Consider the following 17,521-nt stretch of genomic DNA (forward strand, 5'->3'; position numbering starts at 1 on the left):
AATGCTCATGTTATATATCTCAATGGCTATAACATATACAAGACTAAAAAAAACATCCACAAAAACAAGATTTATTGTTACATTGTTCGCATCGCGCGAAAGGTATTCGTCAACAAGAAAAGTGCTTAAACACACACGAGGCCTTATTCTGTAACTAATTCGTTTGGTAAATGTATTCGTATCGTAAGATCGGGAACGAGAGTGAAATGGATATATTAGAAACGAACGAACTTACAAAACGAAATTGTGACAGAATACGGGCTCCAATGTTTACATAGATAGACCTAGTGTACCTACAGAAATTGTATTTTTCATTTATACCGAAAGAAATCTGTGTTTATTCATTTTGTAGATAATAATACATTATTATGTAACTGAAGTAACTTGTTGGCACACATCGCCGCCGGCGCTAAACAGTTAAGAAAATATTATTGAATGATAACGATGCATAACGTCGTTCTGCAAAAGAATAGAGATTTTACAGTTATTTTTGTATTCACTGAATATTTTTATTCATCGTTCGTTTTAATCTAAATAAATTATCATGATAATCTCTCGTGCAAATCGGTCTTGTTTAACTTATGCGGTCCGGCGAACGTTAATATTCAATGAGGCCGAAACTGTCTCCCTGTTTGGAGGTGTCGCAGGAAATACAATGGCAAAACGGAACAAATGTGTCTCTATGGAGAATATTAATCCTTGCTTCAAAATAATGGAGTACGCCGTCAGAGGACCGATCACCTCCAGGGCGGGAGATCTTGAAAAGGAACTAGCTAAGGTACGTAGAATAGGTAATTAAAAAAATATTTTTCTTTGAAAAGTTCAAACGCAGGAGTCCACTTGACAAAGCGATTGTTGAATGACTCGTGACCTTTTGTGACGTAATCGTTTTAATTATAGGAGACGTGCGGACAAAATGACATGGTTTTTATTTTGATGAATAAGTTATATACGCTAGAACAGTGGTATTTTTAAATAGATATCTTAGTTTTATTATCTAGCTGAACGCTACAAATATACAAGTTGTACATTCAAATCATCAGAATATTATTTGAATGCATCACGACTTTAATTAATTTGGTTGATCCCCACGCTATGAGAGTTCAACCAAAAACCACCGTGTCCATACAGTAGGTATGTCTAAAAAGACATATGAATTACGGACATAATAACATGCAATATAGGAAGTAACAATCAGACAAAGGTTTGCAAATAAATATACCCGTCTTCTTAGGCACATCAGCGCAAGATGCGTGATCCAAACGAGAACATGTCATGCATCGTCAACAGCTTGCAACAGGCTTGGAGCGTAAAAAATGGCGCTGCAATAAGTAGACGTACGTTGTACAATCTTCATCCTCCTCTCCTGTATGTCAGCTACAAATCCTTACCGTTATAAAAAAGTAAATATAACATCCCTTTTTCTTTTTTTAGGGGGATATTTAGTTACTTTTTTCATATACATATGAATGTTGTTTTGTTCACTGTACCAGTATGTTATTATCCTCAAACATTCAAACAAATATAAAAAATCATATAATTGTGAAAAAAACTCATATAACGATCTAATGAACCATTGAATAATTTATAAGTATAATACATAGAAACGTAGAAAACTTACAAAAATTGGAAAAAAAATGAGGTGAATATTAAACTTTTGACATTTCTTACTTCTCTTACTGTACGAGCACGAATAAATTTGTTTTTTTAGTTGTCAAGAATTTTTATAAATATTTCAGTTAAGACACATGGAAAATAAAATTTTTAAAAGCATCCTTTGAAATGGTAGTTAATTAATTATTGAAAAAAAAAAAACAATATTTTTATTAAATCAAATTAAATTAGGATTAAAGTCTTAAAATTTAGTATTATTTCAGCTCTCCTGATCGTTTTTGAAAATTAAGATGGTCCCTTCTGCCATCTGCATACCGAAATAGAGTACGCCAGTGTTTAGGCAGTTTGGTGAAAGTATCGTTGAGGTTTCTTGATGCAAGAGACTAGCATCCAAAAGCCCGCGTATTTAGAATAAAGCGCGATATGTCATTTTACCATATATTTCATTTTGTCCGTACTTCCCCTATTCACAACCGGTTATGGCGTCAAATAACTCGATTAACCGAATTATACAATTATGTTTAATATTATTATTCTAACTATTATTAAGATAATCGATTATCGAAACGCATAATTTATCGATATTTTTATGAAATTTATTTGAAGGTCCTCAAAAGAGGTAACAATTAAAAGTTGGATTCCTATTTTCCTTTCAAAAAACGTGACTACCTTTTTTCTCTTCCACGCTCTACAAATAAACATCACGCCGTTTCCTCGCAAGGGTAGGCCATATACAGGATGTTTTTTAAACCCTGTCACATCCGAAACCACGATGATCAGTAGGGGCAAGAAGACATATTAGCATATTTTAAAAAATATTTAGAATGCAGAAAATTTTTAAAAATAAAATATTTAAAAATACAAATGGTTGATTACTGCTGCAGGGGAGAAGCGAGGTGGTATGGCCATGTGGTTAACGGTGTATCAGACTCCCCCCTCCCCTCTCCTCGCTTCTCCCTTGCAGAAATAAGCAACCATTTTTATTTTTTTTTGTAAATTTTATTATTTCTAAAAAAATATTTTAATGTGCTAATATGTCTTCTTGCTCATACTGATCATCGTGGTTTCGGATGTGACGGGGTTTAAAGAACACCCTGTATTTACATACAGATCTCGCTAGGTCTACATTTATACATCTTCTCATGCACGCGCGCCAATTTTCGATATGTCTATTTTCAAGCATTTGTTGAATTTGGTCATGCCATGTCTTTCTTAGTCTTCCCCGATTTCTGCATCCAACAATATTCGCATTATAAATACTTTTCATCGTTCTTTTGCTGTCCATTCGCTCCACATTTTTAAACCAATGAAGAACTCCTTTTTTAATTTCGTCGATAATGCTTATCCCAGCCTTACTTAATATACGGATCTGTACATTTGTGCACCTATCTTACATTGTTTTACCACAAATTTGCATGAGAGATCGCATTTCGATGGGATTCAGCCCACTATCATCCTTCCCAGATAGCAATTTAAACTTGCCTTAAGCTTATATCAAGTTTGAAGTATCAAGAGTTCAAGCTTGACCCAAGTTTGAGATTGCAACTCTGTAAACTTGAGGCAAGTTTAAATTAAACCTCCTAGTTACCATCCAACAAACTTGCAATTTTGGTTTTATTTGGCAAAAAAAACAAAAAAAAACAAAAAATAGAAGAAAAACAAAAAAAAATCAAAACAAAAACAGAAAAAAACGCAAAAAACAAAAAAAAAATGAAACTAAAAAAAAACAAACAAAAAAAAACAAAAAACACGAAGCATCTTAAAAATATTTAAATTAAATAAAATATCTTGTTATTATTACTCAGTATATTTATTTTGAATAAATAATAAAAATTACAGGCTATTTTTGCCAAGAAAGTCAGATGATGTGATGTCAAATAATTCATGTCAATTGACTAGAGATCAGAGTCCGATGCATTCTTTTGTCTCTCAGCTCTGAAACAAATAAATAAAACTGTTTTATGACTTACTAGCTTTTTGACTAGCGGGATTTCTCATGGTAAAAAGTATCCGATATTCAATCAAAATTTGTTGCAACAGAGGAAAAAAAATTTAAAAAGGGAATATGGAAGTCTAGGTATTTACTGGGCTTATGTGCTGTCATTGGCTGGTTTAAGTGGTCACTTTGCGGCAAACATTTATTCGTCAAGGTTGATTTAAGTGCAGTTTTCACTCTGATCCCGTTACTCACCCTCTTTTCAATATCTTTCTCAAATTGTCACCACTAGAAAAACCGATGACCACTAACGCTAACGATGTTTGAAAAATGGCCTTTAAAATGGCATGATAAATTTCGTCTAATTGTATAATTTTCTTACCAGACTTATAGCCACAACCGATTATTTTTATTTCTAACCAACTAATCTTGTCAGTCGATCAATCGGATATTCTTATAGTCGGTTATGGATGTAACCTAATAATCAGGTTACAGAAATAATCATATTATTCGATTGTAATAACCGATTATGTGTCTCACTGTAACTTAGGCCGAGTTATTTGATTATTAGTGATAGTTAAACATTAAAAGCTCATAGTAATAATGTGCCAAACTATAGAGGAGCCCAAACGTAGGAAAACCATTTTATGAATATAAGGAATTAAGTTAGCTACTGTTCGCAGCAAAACAATGGGCCGTACTCAGGTCGAGAATTGCCAAATCGATAATAATTTGCATTATAATTACTTTTAAATATGTACCTGTGAATTTATTATTGCAGGGTTTTTCCTATTTATTTTTCTATGATTCGCTTATATTTATTTTATAAAACTGAAAATACATGAGTGTGTTTTTATTTTTTATTTAATTATTTATTTTATTCACAATATATTTATCTTACATTTATTTAGACACAAATCCCAACTCCATGGAACGAAAGTTCTGTGTTGAGTTTGTTTGTTTGTTTTGAGTGTTTTCTGCAGTAGTACCCAAATATATATTATATTTTATCTTATCTTGTCTCCAGGGATACTTCGTGTACTAAAAAAATATTAAGCTTAATATAAATCCCCTAAAGATGTTTATAGAACCTTAGTAGTTAATAAAATATTTTTGTTTTTACCAGGAGCAAATAACAGGTGACTGGGTATAACACCAATAAACAGCCAATTTTGTTCAATTTTTTTTGCACAATGGATAGTTTAAGATTCAAAACATGCAAGATGAACATACTTTTAACATAACATAATTGTAATTTAATGTTTTTAAATGAAATTAACAAAGGATATAAATTTGATTTATAGCATCCTCCCCATCCCACAATTCCATACTGTAAAATTAATTGTACTATGGCAAAATACACACATTGTTACTTTTCACAGGCAAAATATTTCAAAGCCTAATAAATATGTGTATACGTTTTCTTATCTTTTTTACCATTATAGCAATTTGTGATTTCTACTCAATGTTTTTGTTCATTACAATACCAAGATATTTTATCTGGTTTCATCTTTTAATTATTATTTACATAATTATATACTTACTTTCAACAAAAATGTTCCCGATGGCTGATTACTAAAGAAAGAAGGCAAATAGATACAGAAGCATTAAGAGATGACCTTCTTTCATGATAACTGTTGATATTTATTATAAACTACGCATATCTAGAAATAAAGTTCCGTTTGTATTTCTTGCCATCGCAGCGCTGCCATCACAGTTTTGCGCATGGGGTCTTACTCTGACCTATTGAGAAGGACTTGATGCTATTATGAGCTAGTCGATTGTTGTGTATGCTTCGTGGCGCTTGTTTGAAATGAAGAATAAAATGTAAAATCCTGCCACATGTGAGATAAGGTCTGTAATTATTTTCCTTATGCGAAGAACATAAAACTAATCCGCATTCGTCACTAGATATGTGGGTGTACAGAAAACATGCGATAAGTGATTCAATGTTAAGAAGATGGGTGAGACAGTTCAATAAAGGTCGTAATAATGTGCAAGAAGACAAACGATGTGGGTGTTCCCTTTTATGAAGAGGGAATAAAAAATTGTGTGCCGCACTATGACATGTGCTAACAAAATGGTTCGAGTTATGTAGAAGAATAGTTTCAAGATGTAAAGATTTTTTCACAGTAATTTATTTTTCAAAACGGAACTTACTTTATGGATATACGAGTACCTCGTATTTATGTGTGTTTGTATGTGTTTATGTTCTTGAGATAGTCGGCTATAAAATCATTGCTAGCTATCTCAGCACATGTTATTATACCTAGTGAGATAGCTAGCAACCATACTTAAAATTTATGAATGTACCTTATTTACCATATTACTTTAATTATTGTAAGAATGAAGTTTTTTAAAATTATTGTACTGTAACTGTATTGTAACACCCATTGTGTCAACTCTGAAACTGAACTAGAGATGGCCAAGAATAAGGAGAAGGAACCTGCGGTGGTCTTATTTTTTCTTTTTTTTCTCAAATACGATGAGAGTCGGTTCTGATATTTAAAATTTAAATGCCTCTGTTTTTTTTTATCACATATTTTTATAGATCATTGTTTGATATTTGTACTTCGGTATTTTAATTCTTAATCTCTCCTTCGTGAATATTCCTTTGTGAATACATCAAAAAAATCTGAATTAAAATATTTAAATTTCAGGGAGTAAAAAAGCCATTCGATGAAATAATCAAAACCAATATTGGAGATGGACAAGCTATGGGACAAGTGCCAATTACTTTTATAAGACAGGTAGGCAGGCCACTACATTTTTTTAAAGTAGCTAAGCACAAAATATGAATAAGCAATTATTAATGTTGATATAGAGGAACCAACCTTTTCTGGAGTTTTATCAGTCACAAAGACAAAGCGAGGCATGGGTTACTGCTCTATTGGAACTTTTCGTATTTTTTCCTTTTTCAAATCTTTTTTTAAAAACTTATTATTAAATCATTTTAATAATTTTGTGACATCTAACATATTTATAATAATAATATACTTCCATAATACATGGTTTTAGTATTATTCCAGGTTCTTGCTCTAGTTGTCTTCCCAGAACTTCTCAGTCAGGACTCTCTGTTCCCAGAGGATGTTAAGAAAAAGGCACGTTCTATACTCAGCTATTGTAAGTAAGTACCTAACTTGAAATAAGGCTCATAAGGTCACATAAATAAGTTTAGTACATTTCCCTGTATAATAATAAGCAGGACATAAGAGAATCTCATCACTAAGTGAGACATAGCTTTTATTAAAATGAGTACCTACATACATAATAAGAGACACTACATTTGTTTCACTTTTAACCAATAAATGTATAAAAAGAAAACTATTAAACAACAATAAATACTTTAAATGTATCTGTTATTATTTCTTAGGGTGAAACAATAAAATATTAGATCCGGCTGGGTGAAGAATATAGTTCTGGATGGGAAATAGAATCAGAACCCCTGATGATTGTGTTAGGTAAAAACTTGAATAAAGAAATCGAGTGAGGAAAAGTCCACTCCTTAGTGTAGTGGCTGGCGCATGTATACCTTGAGGTTCCGGGTTCGATTCAATGAAAATATTTGTTTTAAAGGTAGTTTAACATGGAAAAATTTCACATTTTTCAGAAACATAAATTTAGCAATGTGAAAGCAGGGCAATTTTACAAACATTGTCTTTTTCCCCTCTTTTTATTTCCCTTGTCTACTCAGTGAGGAACTTCAGTGCTATAGGAATCTGGAAATGAAATAATATGTTCTCTTACACAAGGTTAAAATTAGAGCATTTTGTTCTTCTAAGTTTCATGAAAATGTATGAAAAAATTAATAAAAATGAACAACTTTGAAACTTCACAGGTTCAGGTTAGCACGTATTTAGAATAGAAAATCAATTATGTGTTGTGATAGATTTCCAGTTTCCATGTTTAGTGTGCTGAGACGGGAAAGGGCTTCTCTTTATAAATGTCAGAAAAACTCTCCGACTTGAATTTGCGACGTCGCGGGTGATGTAATTAAAAAATTCCAAAACTTAATATAAAAATGTTTGGCTCAGTTTAATGGTCTATTAACAAATAAAAAAAAACTAAGAAACCAATGAACTACCTCATTCAGCTACGCCTTAATGGAGCTGGTGTCATTATTTTACTTTTTTACTTTCCCTTCCAACATAGGGGGGGCTCTGTGGGCTCGTACACCGATATCCCTGGAATAGAGCTAGTGAGGCGCCACGTGGCAGACTATATTGAGAGGAGAGATGGTTTTCCAAGTCATTGGGAAAATGTTATTTTAAGTGCTGGAGCAACAACCGCTATTAAATCAGTAATCAGACTCTTGGCGTGCGAAGAAAATGGCAAGAAACCTGGTAAGTTTTTTAATTAAGAATTAACTGATTGATCAAAATACTGATCCATAAACTCACACTAGGCCACATCATGCGTGACGACATCTCGCTAACAAAAGTAACTGGCATGCACAATCATGACACGAAAACATAGTATGCAGACAGCAAAAACAAAAATAAGATAATCTCGACTGCTAGACCATTAAATGGCTTACCAGACAAATTGAAGTAAACAACCATACAGAGATTAAAGACTGAAATGAGATACTTCCGGATATGAGATAAACCTTTTAATACAATCTGTTTTATTCATAATATTCTCAATTAATACATTTTTAAAAAGTAGGTAATGTACGAAATACAAAATTATTTTCTTGGGATAAATTGAACGTAGTTATGCAGAAGGCAGCAAGTCCACAATTTTCAACAAATAAGATATTGATGTTATCGGGTGCAGGGTCAATTCTATGTTCTGCTAAAAATAACCAGACCGCTGTCACACAAAAAACTGTATTAATCACCTTCTGAAAATGGCGTCGATCACAAAAATGGCATTTATCAATTTGCAGAAAACACCCACAGTACTATAAAAATCATACGGTACTTTAAAAATTATTAAAACTGGTCAAATACATAATTGGATTCTTGTTTGTAATGTAAAAAAAACTAGTGTATTCATTGTTGATCATTTGTTAAAAAAACATTCCAACTGTTCTGTAAATTAGATTATTCACCCTTTTCACAAAAGTGCTATTATCTCAGTTTCATTTTTCTATGGCTGGCTGCTTTCTGCATAACTACGTTCAATTGTTCAACCTCTAAAATCAAGATTATCCTGGCAGACGACAGAGAGGCCTGGAGGCTCTTTGTGGACACCATATGCTCCAACTAGAGAGCAGACATGGAATGATGGTGATGATTAAGTTTTTTAGATTTTATAGGCCATGTAATAAATTTTCAACATCAAACCTGATTATGGGCGCCGCAATGTGATCCAAAATGTCAACAAAGAGTGCGACTGATGGCACGATAACGCACAAAAAAAAAAATTGCCATACACTAACTTCTTTTATTTGGCCATTGGCCATTTGGTTATAATAATAAAAAGCTAACTAGTCATAATAAATAAAACGTAAGGTTAGAAGAGGTTACAAGACATTCTAGTTTTAAGAAGGTACCGCATTTATAGAATATTCAGTTTCTTATATAATTTTTTTATAGGAATTTTGGTACCAATTCCACAGTACCCACTGTATTCTGGGACCATAGCCGAATTTAATCTAGAACAAATAGATTATTATCTGGATGAATCAAGAAACTGGAGTTTGGATATTCCCGAACTGGAGAGATCTGTCAGAGAAGCAAGAAAGAGGTGCAATCCGAGAGCACTCGTTATCATAAATCCGGGAAACCCAACTGGACAAGTTAGTTCATCATTCACTGAATAATGTACAACAATGGGTCCATTGCACAACACCGATCTTAATATTATTATTTAATAATATATTCATTATAATAATAGTATTTAAATTGGTTAATGTAAATTTATTTTTTCTAAAAAAGATATTAACAAATCAGTGTTTTTAAAAATACAAAGGCTTTTGAATAGGAAATTCGAAATCGTCTTTATTCGCCGCCTTCGCCTGATTTAGCGTTGATACCACGATAATAAGGCTTAAATTCCATTGCGCGAGTATAAGGGACAGACGCAATCGATCAATTCTAGAGTATTGATATTATAGATTTCCATGAAGGTACCTACCTACCTATAGTCGGCGTCTATACTCTAGGCGCAAGGAAGGAATGCGGTAATGTATTGTGATGCTGTCTAATAGAGTTCAGACAAAAATTAGTATTAGTACACTAAATGAAGGGTATATGGATCACCTGTCACATAGGTATCACAAGGTAAGGTGATCAGCCTTACGCTTCAGGCGTCAGTTCAGGAACATGAAATATGTGTAGCAGTTTAGGACCACCTTTTTAGTGAATATTTCTTGACGATCTTCTCAGGAATCAAACCTGTGAACTCAAGCACGGTAGGCGAACACACCAACCACCATAATATATTTCTCAACCTTCTGACTCTTAAGTTTTAAAAAATATTATTTGCAGAATTTGACAAACAGGCGTTAAATAATGCTCTAGCAAAAAGAATCTGGTCAGCACCATGCGAAGGAACTGATAAAAGGTTACTCGCAAAGTTTTGCTTTTGACTTAATAAAGTTCAGCCGAAATCAAGTGAGGGTTGTCACTAGAGCCCGCCCAGGGCACTGCAGATTGAACAAACTCCTTGCTAGATTGAACCTTTCCAAAACTTCTAGATGTAGGTTCTGCAGCCCTGATGAGGAAACACCTTTACACATTTTACGTGAATGTGATGATTTATATCTTAAATGAAGCCGCTTCATCAGAAGAACCACTGGTTAAACCTGAGGATGTTTAAGAGCTTGCCCCCTACCTAATAGCCCGACACTTTACAAATCTAGCAAAATGAGAACTCTCGCCTTCCACACAGTAGCCAGGCTCTTTAAAGACCCGTACTTGGAGGTCGAAAACTATTCACGGGTACCCGTCACTATAGATCTTCACAGGTTGCAGTGACATCAGGAGCTTGTATAGCACTGACCCCCACTGTTAAGAATAAGAATAAGACATTTGGCATTTCGTTTGTCTGTATTACAATAAAAAAAATATTTTTAAAAAAATCATAAAATAAAAGCAATATAAAATCAAACAAATTATATTGTACCGTAATTACTGCATAAATAAACGCAAAATAATTTTCATTTGGATTTTATTTTAACTTATTTATGTACCTTCTAGATTCAATCTACATTTTATATTATGTTTCAGGTACTGCAAAAAGAAAACATGGAGGAGATCATTAAGTTTGCGTACAAGGAAAATCTTTTAATATTGGCAGATGAGGTTTATCAGGATAATGTTTATGAAAAAGATTTAAAGTACTTTTCATTTAAAAAGGTAATGATTTATTCACTGAAAACTATAAAATACCTACCTTTAAATGAACAAATAATATTACTGATTTTATTTCACTATCTTTTATCTTGTATCACAATATAAAATGGCAGTAAATTCTTGACATCATCAAATTTCAAAGATTTTTGTCACTGTGAAATCACCATAAAAACACTGTAATTAAAAATAAGATCTATATTCCAAAAACGTACAGTCCATTTTTGCATATGTGTGCGTAATAGAAAGATTTCAAATAAAAAATTCAAATGTTCATCAATACAAACAAAAATTTGGTTTACCGTCGCATCAACATACAAAAATAGGCTTGAACTGTAAGTGTATATATTTTTTTCTATTTTTGGAAAGGCACTGCGAATTTAAATATGTCATTTGAAGAATTTTTTGTTAAAATAAACATGTTAATTTTTTAGGCAATTGGGTAATTAAATTTACAAAACAATGGCTGAATGTGATAATTATGATTTTCGTACACCTGAACATAATATAAGCACTCCTTTATTTCAGGTGATGTCAGAACTTGGACCCCCTTACTCATCTCAGGAACTAGCTAGCTTTATGTCTTGCTCTAAAGGGTACCTTGGAGAGTGTGGCTTACGTGGAGGATATATGGAGCTTATAAACATATGTCCTGAAGTAAAAACTGTATTTCATAAAGCAATATCAGCCAGTTTGTGCCCCCCGTCACTGGGACAAATTGTTATAGATTGCCTTGTGAGTATATTTTTCTTGTTTGCCTCATATATGGGATTTGATTATTCGTAAATTATAATAATTTTGCATATATTTTTACTTTACTTAGTGTTTTTATTCAAAATATTTCAATTTTGGGTCATTTGGGGTGACGGGTGGCCACTTGGCGAACAAAAAACCGCTGGTCCGACTACTGCTCCAGTTTCTTGCTCCACATTGTAAATCCAGAACCTGAACGGCGAATTGCTAGCGACAGCGAAACCTTGCAATCCATTAAGACGAACACAGGGACCGTACGCGTGGCTGTGACCTTTTCTTTTGCTGTTTTAGCCCTGCAAGAGGAGAACTGAAGTTTTCAGAGAAATATCATAGTCAGGTGCTGTCGCTCAGACCCAGCCGTCTCTTTTGAAGGTCGATTGCCTATACCCGGACTTTAGCTCAGAACCCTGCTGAGCAGAACCTCTTTACTTAGCTAGTGAAATAATCCCGTCTTGGCTTGGAGCTTGGCTTACACAGCGTTCTGCCAGCAGGAGGAACCTTTGGTTAGGTTGTAGATGTGATTAAGTACGGCTGCAGGGGGGGAGCGATCGACCATCCTCTAAGCCTGGAGAGGAGTGGAGTGAAGTTGAGGCTTGTATAATGACTTGTAAAACGTAGTGAAGATGGACTAAATATTTATTCCAACAAGTTGCACATAATATATTTATGATAAATTTGCACTGTTCCGCAGTCAATCATAGCGCAAACCCAAAAAGTGTACAACTAAAAAGGCTTTGTGTTTTATATACATGACTTTCAATACAGGTTAAAAAATGGAAAAATACAGAATTATTACAAAATTTAAATGAACTTACCAAAGTCCAGTCCCCTGCCAACTATCCGATTGGAAAACACTTTTCTATATTAAAGGGTCGATTCGAGGCACTGGATTAACATTGATTAACATTGATTTTCGCAGTGTAAATATGGCGAAATAATTTTGTGTAAAATCAGGTATGTAAAAAAGTGAAAGTTCAATAAAGTCCCCAAATAGAGCTCACCCGACTCGACCGCAAAGTGCAAAATCCAGGGAGATACCTGAAAAGGTGGTTTTGATACGGCCGTTCAAAGTCGAGATATCTGAGTTCGATCGAAAATGTATGGCAAATTAAAAAGGTGAAATGTGTGCATTTTTTAATGCCAATGTGTAGAAGTCATAAAGACGTGACAATTGGTGGTGACTGCAGCAAGATCAGTTTCCTGGTGCACCCGATATCCTCTTTTGCATTCGGCTTAGGCCAAATTTGAAATTTCACACTTTCAAACCTGATCTCCCCAAAGGCTAGATTCCACTGCGGAGACCACCAGTCTTCATGGATTTGATTTCTTTACCTTGCACAAAAAACATCATAAATTAATAAATAAAACTTGGTTCAAAACACGTAAATAGATTGGCGTCCAGCGCTTTCAAATCGCGTGGGAATATTTTTAAAAAATGATGTATTTGTCCAAAATGAAAATTACTTTGAAAATTCTGAAATGAATTACTGATTGAAGTTATTGAATAAAATTAATGACTGTAAATTAACAAAATACATCTAATAGGAGCGGAGTGCATCGGAATTTCAAAAATCGAATATTAAATATAAAAATTGTGAAAGATGTAAATATTATAATTAAATTTAATTAAAACTAAAAAAAGTTGTCCAATATAGACAATAGGTCATGAAAATTGCACTAGAAAATAGTAATACATTTGCAGTAGAATAAGGTTTAAACCTCATTTTGAAACTCTACATCCTTTTCTAAAAGTACTAAATAAACAATAATATGTTTCTTTTTTGAGTGATACCGTATGTGTTGGAACAAATCCAAAACACACGGTATCACCCAAAAAATAAACATATTGATAATAGTGACCGTGAAAACCTTCGCACCCAGTTAGACAATGATACTCTTAATGCTAAAAAATAATTATTTATTTATAAATTATTGTGCATTTACAGGTAGATCCACCAAAACAAGGTGACCCATCGTATGAACTCTTTGCTAAAGAAAAGGCTGGCATTCTTAATTCCTTGGGACTCCGAGCTAAATTGATAACAGATGCATTTAACTCATTTGAAGGTTTTACATGTAATCCAGTGCAGGTTGGTTTCTGAAAAAAATATATAAATATTTATGTTCACGATTTGATTGAAGTGAGTAATTGGCATTCTTCAAAAACACATATAACCAAATATAATGTGAATTAAAAATGGACAACTGGACTCTGTGTTTTTCTATCGACATTTCTTGGTGGAACTGCATTTAAATTATAACAAGAAAAATAATTATTTAGTTTAATTCAACGTGTATTTATAATTTTCACCAGTGCCGGTGACTGATGTCATGACTGGCATCGTCAGACTGGCGCCAGTCTGACATTTATATGAATTAAACTAAATAAGTAATTTTATTAAATGTTATTAAATATTTGTATATAACCACTTCCCGACTTTTCTATATCTACCGGTTTCGACGGGTACGTCTCGAAACCGGTAGACATAGAAAAGTCGGTAGATGGTTATATACAAATATTAATAAAGTATTTTTATTATTATAAGTAAAAAAAAGTAATTGCAAAATCAATATACTAAAGATAAAATGTATTATTGTGAAATTTTTTACTAAACTTTCTTGCAGGAACAACAGATAAATAAGTGCATGTACTAATGTCCTTATGTTATTATTCGGTTTGAGTTTTCATTTAAAAAATAATAATGCATATTTTTCTAGGGTGCCATGTATGCTTTTCCTCAAATAACTCTTCCTCCAAAGGCAATTGAAGCTGCTAAGAAAAAGGGAATGCCAGCAGATAATTTTTATGCCACTGAATTACTTGAACAAGCTGGTTAGTTTTTTTTTTGCAAATCTGTCAGAATAATTTTTTGGGTCTACTTTAATTTTTGTTTATATTTGTAAATACGTTTTTATTTATTCTAGGTGTTAATAGTTGAAACTCTTCATATTTATCAATTCTTATACATACAGGTATAAAACAGATAAAATAGTCCACACAACACAGGATATTCCTAGCTAGTCAGGATTTTAAATGTAATTTGTATAACTATCTGAAAAACATAAATAAATCAATTCCATGGCATTAAGGCATAAGTATTAAATTTGTAAAGTAACTTATATAACCACTTGTTATACTTAATATTAGATTAGTCGGCTTCATGTCATAGTGATTAGTGCATTTGCCTGCCATGCCTGAATCTGACAGTTGAGCTGCAGGATTTACTAATGATAAAAATCAATCCATATTAATTTTTCCATGTTGTGTGGATTTGTAGGACCAATGTGAAATCTCCAAACTGTAAATGCAATGCCCTATGCACCACTAGGTGGATGTGGATAAGGAGATGATGATTTTACAACATTTTATATCTTATTCATTTTGTAGATATTTTAATACTACCAAAAATAGAGATGAAAAAATGATAATATTTTCTTTCTTTTAGGAATCTGTGTTATTCCTGGGAGCGGATTTGGTCAGAAACCTGGCACATATCATTTCCGTACAACCATTTTGCCACAAACTGAAAAACTTAAAGCAATGCTTCAAAAGTTCTCTTCATTCCACTCCAAATTTGTCGAAGAATACAAATAATATTTATGTAACTTTTAAAAAACTTTTTTACGTGATATTTTATAAATAATACTTATTAATCTGGAAAATAAAATATTATTTTTATTTATTAGTGTCCAAGTTATTATTATCATTGTGTTCATTCATATCCTCTTAGATCAGTCATATCTATGTAATGTAATGTATTTTATTTGAATAGTTGTACAAAATATAAATTTAAACAACTAGTTATACCTTACAACTATCAGTTTAACTGCTACAATGAGGAAGTTCAGTGGTTGTTTACCAGTTTGTTTTTTTTTACCACCTAGATCTTATCATTTCATATTTTTTATACATACTTTATTACATCAATAGAAGTTAAAAATATTAAAAAAATAGAAGTAAACAAAAAAAATATTTTATTATTACGTAATAAAAAATAAACAACTGAGTATTAATTATTATTTGACCTCTCATCATCCATTTCCTTTGAGAAAACATTATAATATCAATGAAATAATTTGCGATCATTAAATGTTAGTAAATAATTATCTATAAGCACTAGCCGACTTTTCTATATCTACCGGTTTTGAGACGTACCCTTCTCTTCATTAGGACTAATGAGTACGTGATGTTAAATAATAACTTTTGTTATACCACAGGGTACTATGTTGAGTCTTTTATTATTTGTCAAATATGTAATGAAATTTTCGCTTTAAATTTGAAAGGTAAAATCTAAATATCTCATACAGACAACACTGTTTTGATAACAAATGCATTGAATTGGGAGGATGTAATATAGCACCAACCAAGATATCAATTTATTGAAAAAATGGTTCGATTTCAATATGTTATCACTGAATAGTGAAAAACCTTTCTTTCTACCCTTTTCAATAAATAATTGTGATCTTCCCACTAATTACTAATATAATAATAATACATAAAACTACATGCCCCCCAACATGCGTGACAATAAAAAAGTCTAATCAAATAAAGTACCTTGGTACTATCCTAGATAGTATTACGAAATGGAAATCACAAATAAAAAATGCCATGGTAAAAAGAGTTCGAAAACTTATTTCCATATTTGTTAGATTAAGAAACATTCTGTCTCCGAAAAATATTGAAACTGTTTACTACGCAATCATACAGTCCATTCTGCAGTACGGAGTCATAGGCCGGGGAGGAGCTTACAAGACAAATTTATGCCCACTTTTGATTGCCTGAAAAACAATTGCTAAAATTATTTTTTTAAAAGCATATTACAACAGAGATGAAGAACACTTTAGAGGAGGCAATATAGAAGTTTAGGCATCCACAGGGCTTATGACCTGTCATTGGCTGGTTTAAGTGGCCACTCTACACACTGTGTAACATTCACCATTCTGCCTATATTTGAACATCTACATTCCTTCTATTCTTCCATCTGTTGACGTTTGTGAAATTTGAAAATTTGGACAAACTAAAAACATTGTTGATAAATCCACCTGGTTCAAGAAGAAACATAAAAGTTGAAAATATTTTCAGGCGTTGTATGTTGGTGAAATAATTCAATCAGTTGAATCTCACTACCAAAAATAAACGTCTCAGCTTTTTAACTTCGCAAACGTCAACAGATGGAAAAATCGAAGGAATATAGATGTTCAAATATAGGCAGAATAGTGAATATTTTACAGTGTGTAGAGTGGCTACTTAAACCAGCCAATGACAGGTCATAAGCCCAGTGGATGCCTAGACTTCTATATTCCTTCTCTGAAGTGTCTTCATATCTGTTGTAATATGTTAATATTAACAGCTCCCTAGGGGGTTTAATCTAGTTCTTGTCTACAAAAATTTGGACAAACTCAAAACGTTGTTGATATATTAAAATAGACTAGAACTTACCCTTCAAATTTAATTTTTAAAGAACTAGATGTACCCTCAATTGATGACATCTTTAAAAAAAGCATCTATTATACACACAGTAAAAAAAATCTCTAATTTACAAAATTCTTAAAACCCTACATATCCAAATAATTTTACATAGATCCAACACAACTGCAGCTTGAAATCATTATACTCATGCTGGTATTTAAAAAATAATAATCTTCCAGAAATCTTGAAATCAATATCAAAAACTAAAACATTTCAATCTAAATTTTAAAAAACACAGAGACCCACCCTATCCTGAACCCTATACAGTAGAAAATTATGTAGCTTTTAGAATATAATATCTAATTTTAAGGAACCAGTTTTAGATAGTAAAAATGAAATATAAATAAAATATAATATATATATGTACCTTATACACTTATAAATAAAAATTAATGTAAAATGAACTCCCTCTCTAAACACGATTTTTTACTCTATTAGAGAGGTAGA

The 17,521-nt window shown here is 32.4% G+C and overlaps 1 protein-coding gene across 2 annotated transcripts; it reads left to right on the forward strand.

Moving 5' to 3' along the window:
• The first annotated feature begins 427 nt into the window (after positions 1-427).
• LOC148277798 (alanine aminotransferase 1-like) lies at positions 428-15,287 on the forward strand. Of its 2 annotated transcripts, none has more exons than XM_088232372.1 (10): positions 428-778; positions 6,211-6,300; positions 6,580-6,677; positions 7,703-7,893; positions 9,094-9,296; positions 10,729-10,857; positions 11,380-11,586; positions 13,551-13,694; positions 14,323-14,437; positions 15,051-15,287. In XM_088232372.1, exons 1-10 carry the CDS (start codon positions 545-547, stop codon positions 15,197-15,199), a joined length of 1,560 nt encoding a protein of 519 aa, XP_088088498.1. In that variant the 5' UTR covers positions 428-544; the 3' UTR covers positions 15,200-15,287. The 2 variants fall into 2 exon arrangements, with proteins under 2 accessions (XP_088088498.1, XP_088088499.1); XM_088232373.1 differs by lacking the exon at positions 428-778 and adding an exon at positions 5,263-5,404.
• Positions 15,288-17,521: the final 2,234 nt, after the last annotated feature.

The sequence above is a fragment of the Micrasema longulum genome, unplaced genomic scaffold, assembly GCF_059751315.1.
Source record: "Micrasema longulum isolate JH-2025_06_02 unplaced genomic scaffold, ASM5975131v1 h1tg000978l, whole genome shotgun sequence".
Taxonomy (NCBI): Eukaryota; Metazoa; Arthropoda; class Insecta; order Trichoptera; family Brachycentridae; genus Micrasema; species Micrasema longulum.